This window comes from Rana temporaria, chromosome 4 (assembly GCF_905171775.1).
Source record: "Rana temporaria chromosome 4, aRanTem1.1, whole genome shotgun sequence".
Taxonomy (NCBI): domain Eukaryota; kingdom Metazoa; phylum Chordata; class Amphibia; order Anura; family Ranidae; genus Rana; species Rana temporaria.
This window is the reverse complement of record NC_053492.1, coordinates 385,926,469-385,943,678: the sequence shown is the minus strand read 5'-3', so window position 1 is coordinate 385,943,678 and position 17,210 is coordinate 385,926,469. Positions and strand designations below refer to the sequence as shown.

At 41.1% G+C, this 17,210-nt stretch overlaps 1 protein-coding gene across 2 annotated transcripts in view; it reads left to right on the top strand.

Annotated features, from left to right (window-relative positions):
* Positions 1-17,210, top strand: part of MERTK (MER proto-oncogene, tyrosine kinase) — a 192,388-nt gene that overhangs the window by 84,464 nt on the left and 90,714 nt on the right. For both annotated transcript variants that reach the window (XM_040351086.1, XM_040351085.1), the window contains exons 7-8: positions 11,136-11,319; positions 14,741-14,889. In XM_040351086.1, the coding sequence (XP_040207020.1) occupies positions 11,136-11,319; positions 14,741-14,889 (333 nt within the window). The remainder of the gene's footprint in view (positions 1-11,135; positions 11,320-14,740; positions 14,890-17,210) is intronic.

Below are 17,210 nucleotides of genomic sequence, written 5' to 3'. Positions count from 1 at the left end.
ACCCCAGGCTCTCCAGAGAGTGCATTTATTTGATTTCCAATACAGAATAAAGTCCAAATTCCACAGATGATACAAATCCAACAGAGTAATTCAAAGTCTCATCTTTTCCTAGACCTGTGCCATATTCATACAGAGAATATACTCAGTGACAAGACTGACTGAATGCCAGCTTGAATGTCTCAAATACTGGTCTCACACTGGAGGGAGGGGTTCTTCCAGGTCAACCAAATGTTTCCCTGAATGAATACCCCCTCAAGTCTAATTACCATCAATAAATACTTTCTATGTAGACTTGCATACGATTAACACATCAAAGGGTCTTCAGCTGTCCCTTTGATATGTTATAATTCAGCTGGCTTGGACAGTTCGACTGAATTCCTGGTCAATATGGTAATGTAATACAATATATTGTGCCATACATACCTACACATTTTTATTAATATTACAACAGTATGGCTAGCCTAAATCCCCACTGTTAGCACCCCCCCCCCCCAAATTTTCCCTCCTAGAACAATACTTATTCCCTGCCGCCCCCCAAATCCCCCCTTTGAACATAAATCCCCTCCCCCCAATCTCCTTATGGCACCCTCCCACCTCACATGATACCACAGTGCCCAGGGCAATTGCACCTCCTGCCCATCTCTTGTCCCAACCCTGAACTCCAATTCTATACAGATCACCCATAGCAATCAGGGAATAAAGAATCATGAAGAAGGAAAGAGAACTGGGTAGCATTTAGTTTGCTCTGTGCACTGTGTATCAAACATCTGGCATGATTTTTTTTCTTAACATACTGTTTTCACCTTTTTTCATAATTTTTGCATCTAAATACTGCTGAGTTCCTACGGCCTCTTTGTCCACTCCTTTTCAATATGCACTGGCTCTAAGGCCCCTTTCACACTGGGAAGTTTTTTGGGTGTTTTTTCAGGCGCTTTGGCATAAAAAAAAGCCTGTAAAGCACCTGAAAGAAGCCTTATCTGCAATCCCAATGCGAATGCCTGAGTGCTTTCAGAGCCCTTTCACACTGCCAGCGCCCGGAAAAACGCTGGTAAAGCACCGCTAAGACCCCTTTCACACTGGGGCATTTTTCATGCGCTTTGGCGTTAAAGCCCCCCTCCCATTGAGGGAGCTTTTTTTAGGAGCGGCAAAGAAGCTGCTTGCAGGACTTTTTTTGACACCCTGCCAGCGCAGCGCCTCAGTGTGAAAGCACTCTGGCTTTTACATTGGGATTGCAGATGCAGCTTCTTTCAGGCGCTTTACAGGCACATGAAAAACGCCCCAGTGTTAAGGGGGTTTTACCTTTGCTGCACATCATTTCAGACTAGTTTCCTGATAGTGACAACAGTGGACTATGTCTGCACAATTTGTGTCTGCTTGGTGGCTATTAGTCCCAATACAGGGTGCTAGTGACAGGGTGGCAAAGCAGGAGCACAATTGGGAGACAGTTGTCCCCCGATAACAGGAGATGCCTCAACAAGGAGCTACATTGCAAAATTCCCAGGTATAAGGCCTCGTACACACGACCGTTTTCCTCGACAGAATCCATCAAGAAACTTGGTGGCAGAGCTTTTTTGCAGAGGAAAACGGTCATGTGTATGCTTTTCATTGAGAAAACTGTAGAGGAACTCGACGAGGAAAAAAGAGAACAAGTTCTCTTTTTCCTCGACGGGAGTCTCAATTTCCTTGTTGTGAAACACAATCGTGTGTATGCTAAGAAACCCACGCATGCTCAGAATAAAGTATGAGACGGGAGCGCACCTTCGGTAAAAGTAGCGTTTGTAATGGAGATAACACATTTGTCACGCTGTAACAGACTGAAAAGTGCAAATCGTCTCCTACCAAACTTTTACTTAACACGCAGTAACACAGTGTTTCTCAATTCCAGTCCTCAGGCCCCCCCAACAGGTCGGGTTTTCAGGATTTCCCTCAGATGAAAAGGCTGTGGTGATTACTAAGGCAGTGAAACTGATCAAATCACCTGTGCAAAATAATGGAAATCCTGAAAACCTGACCTGTTGGGGGGGCCTGAGGACTGGAATTGAGAAACACTGCAGTAACATGAGATTAGCAAAAGCAGCCCCAAGGGTTGTGCCAGTGGAATCGAACTTCCCCTGCAGTTGTATGTGTTGTATGTCACCGTGTTTGAGAACGACGAGATTTGGTCTTGACAGTGTGTACGCAAAGAAAGCTTGTCAAGTTTCTCGACAAGCCTAACAAGGAACTCGTCGAGGGAAACGATGTGTCTTTTCTGACGAGTTCCTCGGTCGTGTGTACGAGGCCTAATTCTTATTAAAAGTGGATAATTAAAAAGATTTAAAATGTTTAAAATTATATTAACATGGTAAATCCTTAGTGACATTTTAGTGATGGATCTAGATCTACCTTAAAGTGGTCCTTGCACTGAAATTCAAGGTCCACCAATGTGGCTGCCCCCAGCCCTCTGTTGTCAAAATTCTGTATTATATTTAAAAAAAATATTTTGGGAGAAAATTATATAATTAAAATACTTTAATTTACTCCCTTGCTTCTGGCAGGCTTACCTAGGCAAGGTGATGTCATTGAGCCTTTTTTTTTGGATCCTGGGAGAGCTGAGGAGCCCAAATTCCATGAGAATACCTTCCTGTACATAGCAGTAGCAGCCTTTCACAAGATCTTCAGCTTTCCCAAGATCACTCTGTGAGGCCCTGTGACATCAGTGACATCAAGCTTTTTTTTTAAATGTTCTCTTATGCAACAGGGATGGGGGCAGCCACATTTGTGGACCACTTTTTTAAACCAGGATTGCTTTATTGAACAACATGTGGTACAAATAAGAACAAATGATGACATTGCCATACAACGAACAAATGCATATCACTGATATTAAATAGCTCTTGTATCTAGGATGGAAAATTGGAAACACAAAAATACTAAGAATCAACCAAACGAGACGAGCTCTAACCCCTTCAATGATAACAACGGTTAAGATACGTAAAGCTGTTATAAGAAAAGAAGGATACTCCAATACAAAGTTATCCCCAAATACCCCATTGTGGAGAAATCCTGAGTTACCACATTTGGATTCCATTCAGGATCCAGGAGCATGGACTAAGTATGGAGTAAAAAGGATATCACAAGTACTACAGGGGGAGAAATTCTATACATATGCAGAAATGAGGCAGTTATGGAAGCTTCCAGAGAATTATGTTATTAGACTTATCCATGCTTTGTCATCCCAATTCCCGGGAGCAACCCCACAATTAATAGAATTGGGTTTGGAACAAATGGTAAAAAGGTGAAAAAAGTCCATTTCAACCATATATGCATATTTAATAAAGACTACAGGTATCTCCAGATATAAGTAAAGTAAGCAAAAATTGGAGAAGAGACATTCCATGTGGAGGAGGATTGGGAGGAAGTATGGAGGTTTCCATTTCAGATCTTGGTATCACTGCGAGATAAATTAATACAATTTAAAATAATACATAGAAGTTATTATACACCATATAAGTTACATAAGTTCTCCCAATTAAACCCTCAAAACTGTTGGAGATGTGCAGATATGCCAGGTAATTCTAAGCACATATTTTGGTCATGCCCGAAGATAGGAGCATTTTGGAGAGAGGTCCTGAGAGTGATTGCTATATAACATCAATAGTTCTGGAACAGGAGGCAGAAATCTGCCTCTTAGGATTGGTAAAAAAAGATAACATGTCTGTGGGAAGGAGAACACAACTGGGTTTATTATTATTTTATGCTAGAAAGGTGATAGTTCTAAACTGGAAAAAGGCAGAAGCCCCCTCGATAGTACAATGGAAAAATTTAGTAAATACGAATCTGCCATTGTATAGGGAAACATACTGTAATAGAGGTCATTGGGAGAAATATAAGAGAGTATGGGAAAGCTGGATAGAAAATCCTATGACAGCTTCAGGTTAAAATAAGGTCTCAGGCCTCGTACACACAACCGAGGAACTCGTCGGAAAAGACACATCGTTTTGCTCGACGAGTTCCTTGTTAGGCTTGTCGAGAAACTCGACAGGCTTTCTTTGTGTACACACAGTCAAGACCAAATCTCCTCGTTCTCAAATGCGGTGACGTACAACACATTCGACGGCAGGGGAAGTTCGATTCCATTAGCACAACCCTTGGGGCTGCTTTTGCTAATCTCATGTTACTGGGTGTTAAGTAAAAGTTTGGTAGGAGACGATTTGCACTTTTCAGTCTGTTACAGCGTGACAAATGTGCTATCTCCATTACAAACGCTACTTTTACCGAAGGTGCGCTCCCATCTCATACTTTATTCTGAGCATGCGCGGGTTTCTAAGCATTTCTAATTATACACACGATCGTGTTTCTCTTCAAAAACCTGCCCAACGAGGAACACGACGAGGAAATTGAGACTCCCGTCGAGGAAAAATAGAACTTCTTCTCTTTTTTCCTCGTCGAGTTCCTTGACAGTTTTCTTGATGAAAAGCATGCACACGACCGTTTTCCTCAGCAAAAAAGCTCTGCCACCAAGTTTCTTGATGGATTCTGTCAAGGAAAACGGTCGTGTGTACAAGGCCTAATGGGAGGATAACCACACCATGGAATAAAGGAAGGGAGGGAGTGTAAAAGTTAGATGAAATGAATGTGAAATGGAATTTTAAGGAGGCTCCAGAAGAGAGTAGATATGTGTCAAATTTATAATGTAAATGTAGTGTATATGTGTATGTTTACTTTTTTTGTATGGGGAAAAAAATGAAAAAATCAATAAAGAGATTTGGAAAAAAAAAAAAGAATCAACCAATCAAGTAATAGGAGATAACCATGGCTGCCATACCTTGCATTTTAGTGTAATGCATAGAAAATATTTCATATGCACTCTCAGAAAATCAGTTATTTATAAAGCGAACAATGACACGTGCCTTATAGTTAATTGAAAATGAATTTGCAAAGCATTTGTAAGCCTCTTTCTCCAATTGTTTGAATTCTTTTGAAGATTGTCCCGGCAAAGAAGGAAATCTTTGTGTCACGATATCTGGATTCCATTCCTGCAGGATTAGGTTCAGGTCTGGTGCCACTGCTCAGACACACACACACCAGCTTTGCCTAGTCCTCCTTCTACACAAAGCGCTGTTCTTCTACACACAATAGGAGATAAAGGATTACAAAAAGAAAATCATTTATTTTGGAATAGATTTTTTTATATAAAAAAAACACCCGCTTCCTCGGCTCCATCAGACAACAACTCATGGATAAATATTTATGTATTAAGCTTAAATGTTGAGATAAAAGAACCATTGACTCTATGTAGTTTTATTAGAATCGCTAAATGTGGATTATGAAAAATGAAATACTTTCTCAAGAACTTTTTCTTAATCGGCTTTATAGGACCCAGTCTTCAACTCCACTACAAATTCTAGCGACTTGAAGTATATAAAGATTTTTAAAAAAAATGGGGTATTGTAGAGCAGTAGTTCTCAACCCTGTCCTCAAGTACCCCCAACAGGCCATGTTTTGGGAATTTCTCTTAAGCCTTGTACACACGGCCGAGTTTCTCGGCAAAAACCAGCAAGAAACTTGCTGGGAGATATTTTTTTGCCGAGGAAACCGGTCGTGTGTACATTTTCGTCGAGGAAACTGTCGAGAAACTCGATGAGCCAAAAAGAGAGCACGTTCTCTATTTCCTCGACGGGAATGGAGAAACTTGCCTTGTCGAGTTCCTCGACAGCCTGACAAGGAACTCGACGAGGAAAACTATGTGTTTCGCCCGTCGAGTTCCTCGGTCATGTGTACGAGGCTTTAGATAAAATAGCTGTTCAAAACACTAAGCCATTGACTCTGATTTAACCTCCCTGGCGGTATGATTCTTTCAGAAAAAACATGCTGAAAGCGGTACCATTATTTGCAAGGAAATTTGGCGTTTTATATTGTAGGTCTGTCATTTTTAGAAATAACTCACTTAAATCTGACCAAACAAGCTTCTAATAGGCATCCCGGGTATGACATTTTTTTAAAAACAAAATTATAAATTATAATATAATAAATAATTATAAATAATTATAACAAATAATAATATAATTATAATAAAAATTATTCAATAATGTAATCAAATCAAAATCACTGAAATTTGCTCAGTTGCAGAATTGTTGCTGTCATTATTTTTATTTTTTTATGACGAATTTCCCCACAAATCGCTATCGCACAATTCTGCAAGTGATTATAATTTATTATCGCTGTTTTTTAGCTGATCTAAAACTATTTTTGACATAAAGGGACACTTTTGGTTGCTATGGACAATCTACAGTTTGCAGGGAGAAAGAAACGTTTTTATTATATAAAATGACATGCATGACACAGGACAGACCACTAGGGACAAGGGGGGTGTGTTTTTTTTACATACAGTACTGTAATCTATAAGATTACAGTATACTGTATGTATAGTGTTTGTTTACTTTTTTGAATTTGGCGCCGTTCTCCGTCCCCGTGCGTCGTAACGTCGCAGGGAACGGAGATCGGCGTCACACGGAGGCACTGTGTGAATCGAGCGAGGTCCTGCTCGCTCACACAGCGCGGTGGCATCGCTGGATCCAGGGACAAGGTAAGTAAAACTCCCTGTACATCCAGCGAGGCGAGCCCGAGTCTGACTCGGGGTTACCGATCCTAGCCCAAAAATCTCACCCCGAGTCAGACTCGGGAACACCGCCCAGGAGGTTAAAGCACCTGTGCAAGATAAAGGAAAACCTAAAGAACATGGCCTGTTGGGGGTACTTGAGGACAGGGTTGAGAACTACTGCTCTACAATACCCAATTTTTTTTTTTAAATTTATATATACTTCAAGTCACTAGAATTGGTGGTGGAGTTGAAGACTGTGTCTTATAAAGCTTATAAAGGACAGGGTTGAGAACCACTGTTGTAAAGAATGTTTTAAAGGGGTTGTAAAGGTAAAAAAAAAAAAATCCTAAACAGCTTCCTTTACCTTAGTGTAGTCCTTCACTTACCTCATCCTTCAATTTTGCTTTTAAATGTCCTTATTTCCTCTGAGAAATCCTCACTTCCTGTTCTTCTGTCTGTAACTCCACACAGTAATGCAAGGCTTTCTCCCTGGTGTGGAGTGTCGTGCTAGCCCCCTCCCTTGGACAACAGGAGAGTCAGGACGCTCTCTACATTGCAGATAGAGAAAGGAGCTGTGTGTTAGTGGGCATCCTGACTCTCCTGTTGTCCAAGGGACGGGGCGAGCACGACACTCCACACCAGGGAGAAAGCCTTGCATTACTGTGTGGAGTTACAGACAGAAGAACAGAAAGCCCCTCCAAGGCAGCCAGCATATATATCTTTTGTGGCTCCGGCGATGGGAGATCGTTGGGGGCCACAAAATATATACATGTCCAGATAACCAGGCGGGCCATTCAACACTGGAATGCGGGCCGCGATTGCCCACTGTCCGGACTTTGGACATGCCTGCTGTAAAGGATAAGAGGGTTTAATTCAACTTTTAAGGCTGTCAGCAGATCGGCCTCCACAAATTTGTCAGTGCCTAAACGTGCCATAAAATGAAGAGCAACTGAGCATGTGCAGAGAAGGGTCAAGCAGTTTATTACTGGATTTGAAACAGTATAGGCACTTATTTTTAATGTTTTACATAGCTATACCTGCAAAAGTGGCCAGCCTGAAGTAAGGACTTCATTTCTTTTCAGAAACAGTTTTTCTATTCTGCAAAGCAGGTGCTAGGCTTTACTGACATGTTATTTTTCACAGCTTCCTATTAGTCAGAATTGTACTTACTAACCTATTATGTATAACGGGAAAGCTGGCTTGTTGATTATTTTGAAAGGGAGCAAAAAATAAGGTGACTCAGTTCTCTGGTACCTTAGGGCCACATGCTTTTAAATGAAACAATTTCAAATGATTACATGTTCATATCATATTGTAACACACCACATATAACGATGTTTATATATTGAACTGATGTGTAACTGTACATGAAAGGCTTGCTGAAGTAGCTTTGAAAACGGGGTCATTAGCTTTTATTCAGAAAGTAAAAAATTAAAGGTTTCACCATAGTTTTTTTTTTTTATGTTCCAACATAGTTCAGGAAGAGGGATAAAAAGAGTTGCTTCCTGCATTCACTGCTGGTGACAGGAAAGGGTGTAGTTTCTTTTGTGGAATTTGCTTTTTAGATGAGACTTTCTAAGACCGGTGACACATCATTATTATACATATCAGTAATGGTGACAGATACGTTCCATTTTTATGTTGCTTTTAGTTATGGATAACAAAAACATCTACAATTAATAAATTAACAAAGTTAGTACAATAATGTGTTGTAGTCTTTAGAAAGCTCTCAAGTCGGCTTTTGATTTAACTGTATCAGTTCATACATTGCCAAATTTTTCTTGTTTTGTAAGAGCAATCCTGATTTTTGTACTTTTGGAAGAATTCACAGGTTAAAAAAAAAGTCTCATCTCATCCTCTGCCTCACATCTATATATTAGATCGTCTTCAAAGTGCGGCCTGGGGGCCACATGCGGCCCTTTGCTGTCTTTTATCCACTAATACAAACAATGGGCCATATTTACCCCCCACTGACACCAATGAAGGAGCACAATTCCTCCCAGTGACACCAACAATTGGGCCCAATGAAACCAATAATTGGGCACAATTCCTCCCAATGACACCCAAAAATAGGGTACAATTCCTCCCACTGACACCAAAGCTGTTTTTCCCCACTGATGTCGGGAAACTTTTCTACTCCCACTGGCCACAGTCTGGCTCCCCCTAAAGTCTGAAGCCTCATACACACGACCAAGTTTCTCGGCAAAAAACAGCAAGAAACTTGCTGTTTTTTTTTTTTTGCAGAGGTAACCGGTCGTGTGTACACTTTTCGACGAGGAAACTGTCGAGGATCTCGTCGAGCCAAAAAGAGAGCATGTCTTCTTTTTCCTCGACGGCAATGGAGAAATTTGGCTCGCCGAGATCCTCGACAGCCTAACAAGAAACTCGACGAGCAAAACGATGTGTTTCACCCGTCGAGTTCCTCGGTTGTGTGTACAAGGCTTGAAGGACAGTAATCTGGACCCTCGTTTAGAAAGCTTGGAGACCCCTGTATTAGATTACATGATTCAGCTGACAGCCATGGATAATTTTTTTCCAATTTATAATTTTTAAATAAATGTCAGAGATTAACAAAATAGGTAACATTTGTATTATATTATTAGGTTTATGACTGATTGATCAGGAAGGGGACTACAGCTTTTTTCTTCTTTCTTCTTAACCAAGCTTTGATGTTGCTGCTAGAGCAGAGGTTGAGAACCTGGCTGCGCTGACTTCTCTTGAACACAAACTTGCTGCCCAGAATGAAGCTTGCCATATACATAATGATAAATAATCAATCATTTGATTGCTTCAAATGTTTGCTTGATTGGAACCTCTGTTGGTTTTTAATGCTGTGGCCCCACTAGGAAGATTGTTCTTCGTTTACTATGCTGGTGACCACGGGTAGTCTCTGAAGCCTCGTACACACGATCAGTCCATCCGATGAAGCTGACTGATGGTCCGTCACGCCTACACACCATCGGTTAAATAACCGCTCTTGTCAGAACGCGGTGACGTTAAACACAACGACGTGCTGAAAAAAATGAAGTTCAATGCTTCCAAGCATGCGTCGACTTGATTCTGAGCATGCATGGATTTTTAACCGATGGTCATGCCTACTAACGATCGGTTTTGACCTATCGGTTAGGAATCCATCGGTTAAATTTAAAGAAAGTTGGATTTTTTTTTAACAGATGGTTAAATAACCTATGGGGCCCACACATGATCGGTTTTGACCGATGAAAACAGTCCATCAGACCGTTGTCCTCTGGTTAACCGATCGTGTGTACGAGGCCTGAGAGAGCATTTTTAGCTGTCTGTGTCCCCTGTTGGAGATTTCTCCTGTCTGGGCGATAATGTTACCCAACATAAAACTTGGGGCGCTGCTCTAAGCGAGAACAATAAGGGCGCTGGTGTGTAGGCTCACTAATCCAGCGATGACAGAATATATGATCATGGTGAAGGCCATACTCCTTGCCCGACCGGTAAATGTATGAATGTTAGATGGCCTCAGCCAGCACTGCTCCACAAAAAATGCCATAGACGAGTTTTGCCCCGGTCACTGGGGCTTAGTCATAGAGGTCATAAAGGTCCTCTATGACTAAGCACTGGTGGGCGGGGTGAAACACATCAGGGTTGTTTTTTTTTGTGGAGCAATACTGGCTGAGGCCATCTAACATTCATACTTATACTCTGAAGTAACAAAAAAGTCTGGCGCCAGGAAACTGGGACATATATTGCATTGGGAACCTTGTAAATTTCCTACAGGAGCCCAAAAAGCAGCTGTGTGGGTGAGCACATCAGGAAGGGTGTGAATACAAGTGCAAACATTCAAAAGCAACCACAATTAGAAGCGATGATCGGGACTGTCTAGTATGGACAAATTCACAGAAGGCTCAATATGTGCCAATTTATTAATAGCATATAATGAATAAATGAATAGTTAAAAACACCTGGTGTTTCCGTCTGCTGGTTCCTGTCGGTGGCTGTTCCGGCTGCCTCTCGGTCCCTCATCATTCCGTGGTTGTCTTGTCATCTCGCCATCTACCACTGGTGCTTTGGTTGAGGCTTCATACAGTCCAACCGGCTCTGCACATGCTGGTTTTCTCCTTCTCAGTGGATTTTTTAGGAACACATGAAGGTTTTGCCATCGCAGCATTGCTTCACCAAGCCAGCCCACCACCGACTGCTTTTACAAGGTTTTGTCACAGCGGGGAGCAAGCCTTTTTAGTTGCTCCATCTATGCAAGGAGTTTTTAACTATTCATTATATGCTATTAATAAATTGGCACATGATTTTATCGTATTGAGCCTTCTGAGAATTTGTCCATACAAGACAGTCCCAATCTAATTGTGGTTGCTTTAGAATGTTTATACTTATACTCTAGTAGAGCAGGGAGTGTGGCATTCCCCATGATCATGGATACTAATGTAGTCAATGGAACAAGACATTTGGGGAATATCTCTTTGTATAAGCCTCAGACAGCATTAACCAAATATTACAAACTGTTTCTACTCCACCCAAAGCTAAAATTTTAATTTTTAACACTGCCGTATATGTTACTCTATTGTTACAGGCGACTGAACTCATACAAGGCAACAGCACATCCTCCCTGATATATAACACATCTGTACCACCTTACACACATCTGATCAACCATCTAAAGTCATTTACAGAATACAATATCAGTGTTTCCTGCAGGAATGAAGTAGGCTGGTCATTGCCAAGTCCATGGATTGTGGTCAAAACTGCAGAAGGAGGTAAGAGCCATAAAAATGATGGTCATTTTCAGGATTGAAACATTGGACTGGATCCAGGAGCCAGAAGCATATTAGACATCTCACAGTCAGAAGTCAGAACAATATGAGAAAGTAGACAAAAAGAGAAATCAATTATAGAGCCAGACAAGACAAAAGTCAAATATCTCTTACAATGCACAAGGTACGCAAGGCAAACAGGGAGACCTAGCATACAGCCACAGGTCTAGGAAGTGCTTTACAATCTTATTAGGCTCCATAGACCCTACAGTGATAACATTCTCTTAACTGTACTGTGTCTATAGAGGAGCAGCTTTGTAACCCCAAAACAGAAAGTGTTTTATGATTACAGAACTGGATACCTCCTGAGTGCCTCCACTCTGTGCTAAGGAGCACAAAGACACCTTTAGACAGCAGCATTGTTAATCTAGGGGGAGTGTTAGATGTACTTGCGGATTTAGATTCACTAACATGAAGCTGAACTCCAGCTAACACTTTATAAGCCATTACAGCAACAATTGTTTCCTTTTGGGATAAAGGGTTTACATAAATAAATACATTCTGAGCAAAGTATGCCTTAACCCTGTAAGCTATATCTGCAGGACAGCTTGTTCTTTTGAAAAACAACAGATTTACTGGCTAGATGCCTAGATGAAAATAAAAGTAAGCCTAAAAAATTAAAGCTAATTCAGCCATCACATCTAATGCCGCGTACACACGATCATTTTTCGGCATGTAAAAAAACAACGTTTTTCAGCATCTAGAAAAAACGTTGTTTTTTCCAACTTCATCATTAAAACGACATTGCCCACACACAATCTGAAATAGATACCCCTAGACCAATTCTAGAGTACTTCTAGTCTGCCTGCTGAGCCAAATCACAAGAGCAAGAAATGAGACTACGTCCTTGCTTCGTTTCCCGTGCCAAGAGACAGGGGTGGAGCTTTACTGGTCTTTTTATAAACAACATGACATCACACACATGAACACGCTGATAGGTCAGTTCATATAGTCATATATGGTGGCTTCTTCTTGCAAGTCCATTTTTGGGCATAAACAGTCCTTTTGCCACGAGGCACATTCTTTTCTTCCACAATCGCCATATTTGTTTTAGTTGATGGAGGGGCTTTGGAGTGAAGAGGGAGGCGGGATGACAGCTGTTTAGGAGGGGTTTGAAGACATCTGTTTTTGATATTAATAGTCCTTTTGTCCTCATTCTAAGTTGAGAAGTACTGAAACTTTTTATAATCTGTCATTTCACTAAGGATAATAATACTATTGTAATACAGTCCTGATCAAAAGTTTAAGACCACTTGAAAAATGGCAAAAAAAAATATTTTACATTGATGGATCTTAACAAGGTTCCAAGTAGAGCTTCAACATGCAACAAGAAGAAATGAGAGTGAGATAAAACATTTTTTGAGCATTCAATTAATTGAAAATAACGAATAAACTGAAACAGGCTGTTTTTCAGCTGATCAAAAGTTTAGGACCACATGCCTTAAAAAGGCCAAATCTGTGCAAAGATGTGGATTCATTGTCATTATCTGTCAGGTAGTCACACGTTGTGATGCCAAAGGCAAAAAAACTCCCTTTTTGAACGTGGTCGGGTTGCTGAACTGCATAAGCAGGGTCTCTCATAGCGCGCCATCGCTGCTGAGGTGGGACGCAGTCAGACAGTCATTTGGAATTTCTTAAATGATCCTGAGGGTTATGGAACAAAAAAGTCAAGTGGAAGACCCAACAAAAATTTCACCAGCACTGAGCCGGTGGATCCAATTGGCTGTCCGTCAAGACACTGGACGATCCTTGACCCAAATTAAGGCCACTACTGGTGCTGACTGCAGCCCCATAACCATCAGACAGCATCTGAGAATGAAGGGCTTCAAAAACAAAAAAAGTCTTCAAAAACCTCGTCTCCCTGAACGCCACAGAACGGCTCGTTTGGACTTTGCAAGAGAGCACCAAACATGGGACATTCAAAGGTGGAAGAAAGTTTTATTCTCTGATGAGAAAAAATGGAACCTTGATGGTCCTGATGGTTTCCAACGTTACTGGCATGACAAGCAGATCCCACCTGAGATGTTTTCTACGCGCCACAGTGGAGGGGGCGCCATAATGGTCTGGGGTGCTTTTTCCTTCAGTAGAACAATGGAGCTTCAGGAAGTGCAGGGGCGTCAAACGGCCGCTGGCTATGTACAGATGTTGCAGAGAGCATTCCTCATGACTGAGGGCCCTCGTCTGTGTGGTAACGACTGGGTTTTTCAACAGGACAACGCTACAGTACACAATGCCCGCAAGACAAGGGACTTGTTCCAGGAGAAGAACATCACTCTTTTGGCCCATCCTGCGTGTTTCCCTGATCTAAATCCAATTGAGAACCTTTGGGGATGGATGGCAAGGGAAGTTTACAAAAATGGACAACAGTTCCAGACAGTAGATGGCTTTGTGCGGCTGTCTTCACCACTTGGAGAAATTTTCCCACTCACCTCATGGAAACGCGAGGCATCAAGCATGCCGAAACACATTTTTGAAGTGATCAACAATAATGGCGGAGCTACTCATTACTGAGTTCATGTTTGGAAGTTGGAGTTCTGTTTTGGGGGGGGGGTTAGGTTTTTTTTGGAGGTGTGGTCCTAAACTTTTGATCAGCTGAAAAACAGCCTGTTTCAGTTTATTTGTTGTTTTCATTAAACCGAATGCTCAAAAAATGTTTTGTCTCACTCTCATTTCTTCTTTTTGCATGTTGAAGCTCTACTTGAAACCTTGTTAAGATCCAACAATGTAAAATATGATTTTTTGCCATTTTTCAAGTGGTCTTAAACTTTTGATCAGGACTGTATATATTTTCACACATGCATATGTATATATCTTATATAGATAAAGAAATAAAAACAATATAAGAATATAAAAGAAATAGAAGAATATAAGAAAATAAAAACATTTCAGTGGTTCTACTCATAACACACGATCATTTTAAATGGCATTTTTTAAAAACGTAGTTTTTTACATGCCGTGTGTGTACGTGGCATAAGAATATAATTAAATTGCTTTTGGGTTTAATACTGCTTTATTAAGTACAGGAAACAGGAGGAGACCTGACATATAGATTAAAATAAGTTAGTAAAAGGTGTTTTTAAATTATCTCTGTGGATCTTGATCCTACTCCAATATATCTAGCCGCAAGCATGTACAGATGGAAGAAAAATTGCATTATTCGTTTATGCTTAATTCGGAAATATCTAAAACGGCCATCTTTGACCCAATCTGCCATCTATGATTGATTCTATGATATATGAATATGATGTCATGTGATATTTGTTCCTTGATAGGATGTATTACAATTCTCTATTCAATTAAATAAATAAATAAAATAAAAAAGTTAACATTGTTGCAAAACTGATGAAATATATTATTTTTTTAGCTCCATCTATTGCTCCAGAGAACATCACCATAGTGTTAAATGGGTCATCATCATTAAAAGTTAACTGGAGTCAGCCTCCGCTCAGTGATATGAATGGAATTCTTTTAGGTTATAAGATATGGCACACATGGAAGGTCTATGGAAGTCCAGTAAGTATCAACATTTAAAATACATATATACACTTTTTTGGATATATTCTTCTTATTACATAAAAATGGGTTAAAAAAACACATGGCATTGATAATAATGCTTTCAGAAAAAATATTTCACACTCTGCATGACTCCATCCCTATCTATGATGCTAAATGGAACCCTTGGCATATGCAGCGTTTTCAAGAAAGACCTGAGTCCTTTTTTCTTGTTTTGTTTCATTTTTACTTTTGTTAGTTTTGATTTTATGTATGCAGTCTAATGTCACAAGTCGTATGGTTGAGAAATATACAAAACATATGATAATTTTGTACTGCCTTGAATGCTGATTCATGTAGAGGATTATTATTTCACTCTGTATCTCAACACCGTGATCTATCATTTCTACGACACCCTGGGGGTGATTTACTAAAGGCAAATACACTTTGCACTACAAGTGCAAACTACAAATGCAAAGTGCACTTGAAATTGCACTGGAAGTGCGGTCGCTGTAGATCCGAGAGGGACATGCAAGGAAAATAAAAAACAGCATTTTAGCTTGCACATGATTGGATAGTAAAATAAGCAGAGCTTCCCCCCATTTCAGATCTACCCCTCAGATTTACAGTGACTGCACTTCCAAGCGCACTTTCAGTTCAATTTCAAGTGCACCTTGCACCTGTAGTGCAAAGTGGTTTTGCCTTTCGTAAATACCCCCCCCCCCCCCCTCCCCGTGTTATCCACCCTAACACTAAAATGCCTGCAACTACAGGCAGCTACAATCTAACACTAACCTATCTAGCACTGTAAAGAAGAAATCAGTATACATCCTTCTTTTGAAGCCAATCTGAACCAATCCCACTCTGAACTGTCAGCTGCAGCTTCGCTGTGGAGACGGGTGCAGAGGACACAGCCAAAACCGGAAGCCCCATAGAAACTCTATGGGTGATATCACTTCCCATTCATTTCACAGCCATTGTTGGCTGTGTCCTCTGCAGAGCTTCCACTGCTGGAGACCGGACCGGACTGGCTTAAAAAAAGGTATGTATACTAATTTCTTCTTTACAAGGCTATATAGGTTAGTGTTAGTTTGTGAATGTCTGTAGATGCAGGGATTTTAGTGTTAAGCTGGACTTCTACTTTAAGCTTTGATAATAAAACCTAGAAGCTGATTGGTTTCTGTGCAGAGCTGCACCAGATGTTGCATGCTCCAGTAAATCTCCCCCAGTATTTCAAACTACAGGTTGCCAATATGCATTTTCTAGCACCTTGTTTAGCTAAGTTAACTGTTACATAAATGACTATTACCGTATTTATCGGGGTATAGCGCGCTCCCGCGTATAGCGCACACCCCTAAAGTTGCCCCAATTCCTGTGGAAAAAAGATTTTTTGTACTTACAGTTTTGGTGTCTTGCGCGGCGTCCATCGGCGGCCTCGTCGGGTCCGGCGTCCGTCTGCGGCTTCGGGTGTCCTCTTCGTCGGGTCTGGCGTCCTTCTGCGGCGTCTTCGCGTCCTCCCCGCTCGTTCCCCGCGCCGAGTTTGAATACTGCGCCGACATATACCGAGCGCAGTACACTCGTGTATCGTCGGGCAGGCTCGGCAACTCTCGCGCTGACGTCCCGTACGTCCAGGACGTCAGCGCGAGAGGAGCCGAGACTGGCCGACAACACACGAGTGTACTGCGCTCGGTATATGCCGGTGCAGTATTCAAACTCGGCGCAGGAAAGCGGGTATCAGCGTATACCACGCACCTACGATTTTACCCTGATTTTCAGGGCAAAAAAGTGCGCGGTATACACCGATAAATACGGTAGATCCTGAAGTTTGACTATACCTTCCCAATGCATTTACTGCTGACTCTGTGGACTTGTATATGTTAATGTGTATATGAGTGTACATGTTTGAAATAACTGAATGCATTAGGCTTAGTGCACTAAAATTATTATTAACTCCACTCATCATATATTGTTATATTTTTTTCCTATACACAAGCATAAATATTGCTTAGTTGTGGAATCATTATTTCATTACGTGAACACTGAACTGTTGAAAGGGCGGCCCATACACTGTTTGAATTTTGCCCAGTTCTGGGGAAGCTGCCCAAAATTTTCTTAGTGGGTAGCCTTGTTGGCCTCCTCCCGCCCAACATCCCTCAATGAAAAAATCAAAAGAGCTGGGTAGAAAATTGTTGATTAAGCAGTGCCCCACTGTTTACAATCAGATTCGGCCACTGTTAAGCCCTGTACACACGATCGGTCCATCCGATGAAAATGGTCTGATGGACCGTTTTCATCGGTTAACCGATGAAGCTGACTGATGGTCAGTCATGCCTACACACCAT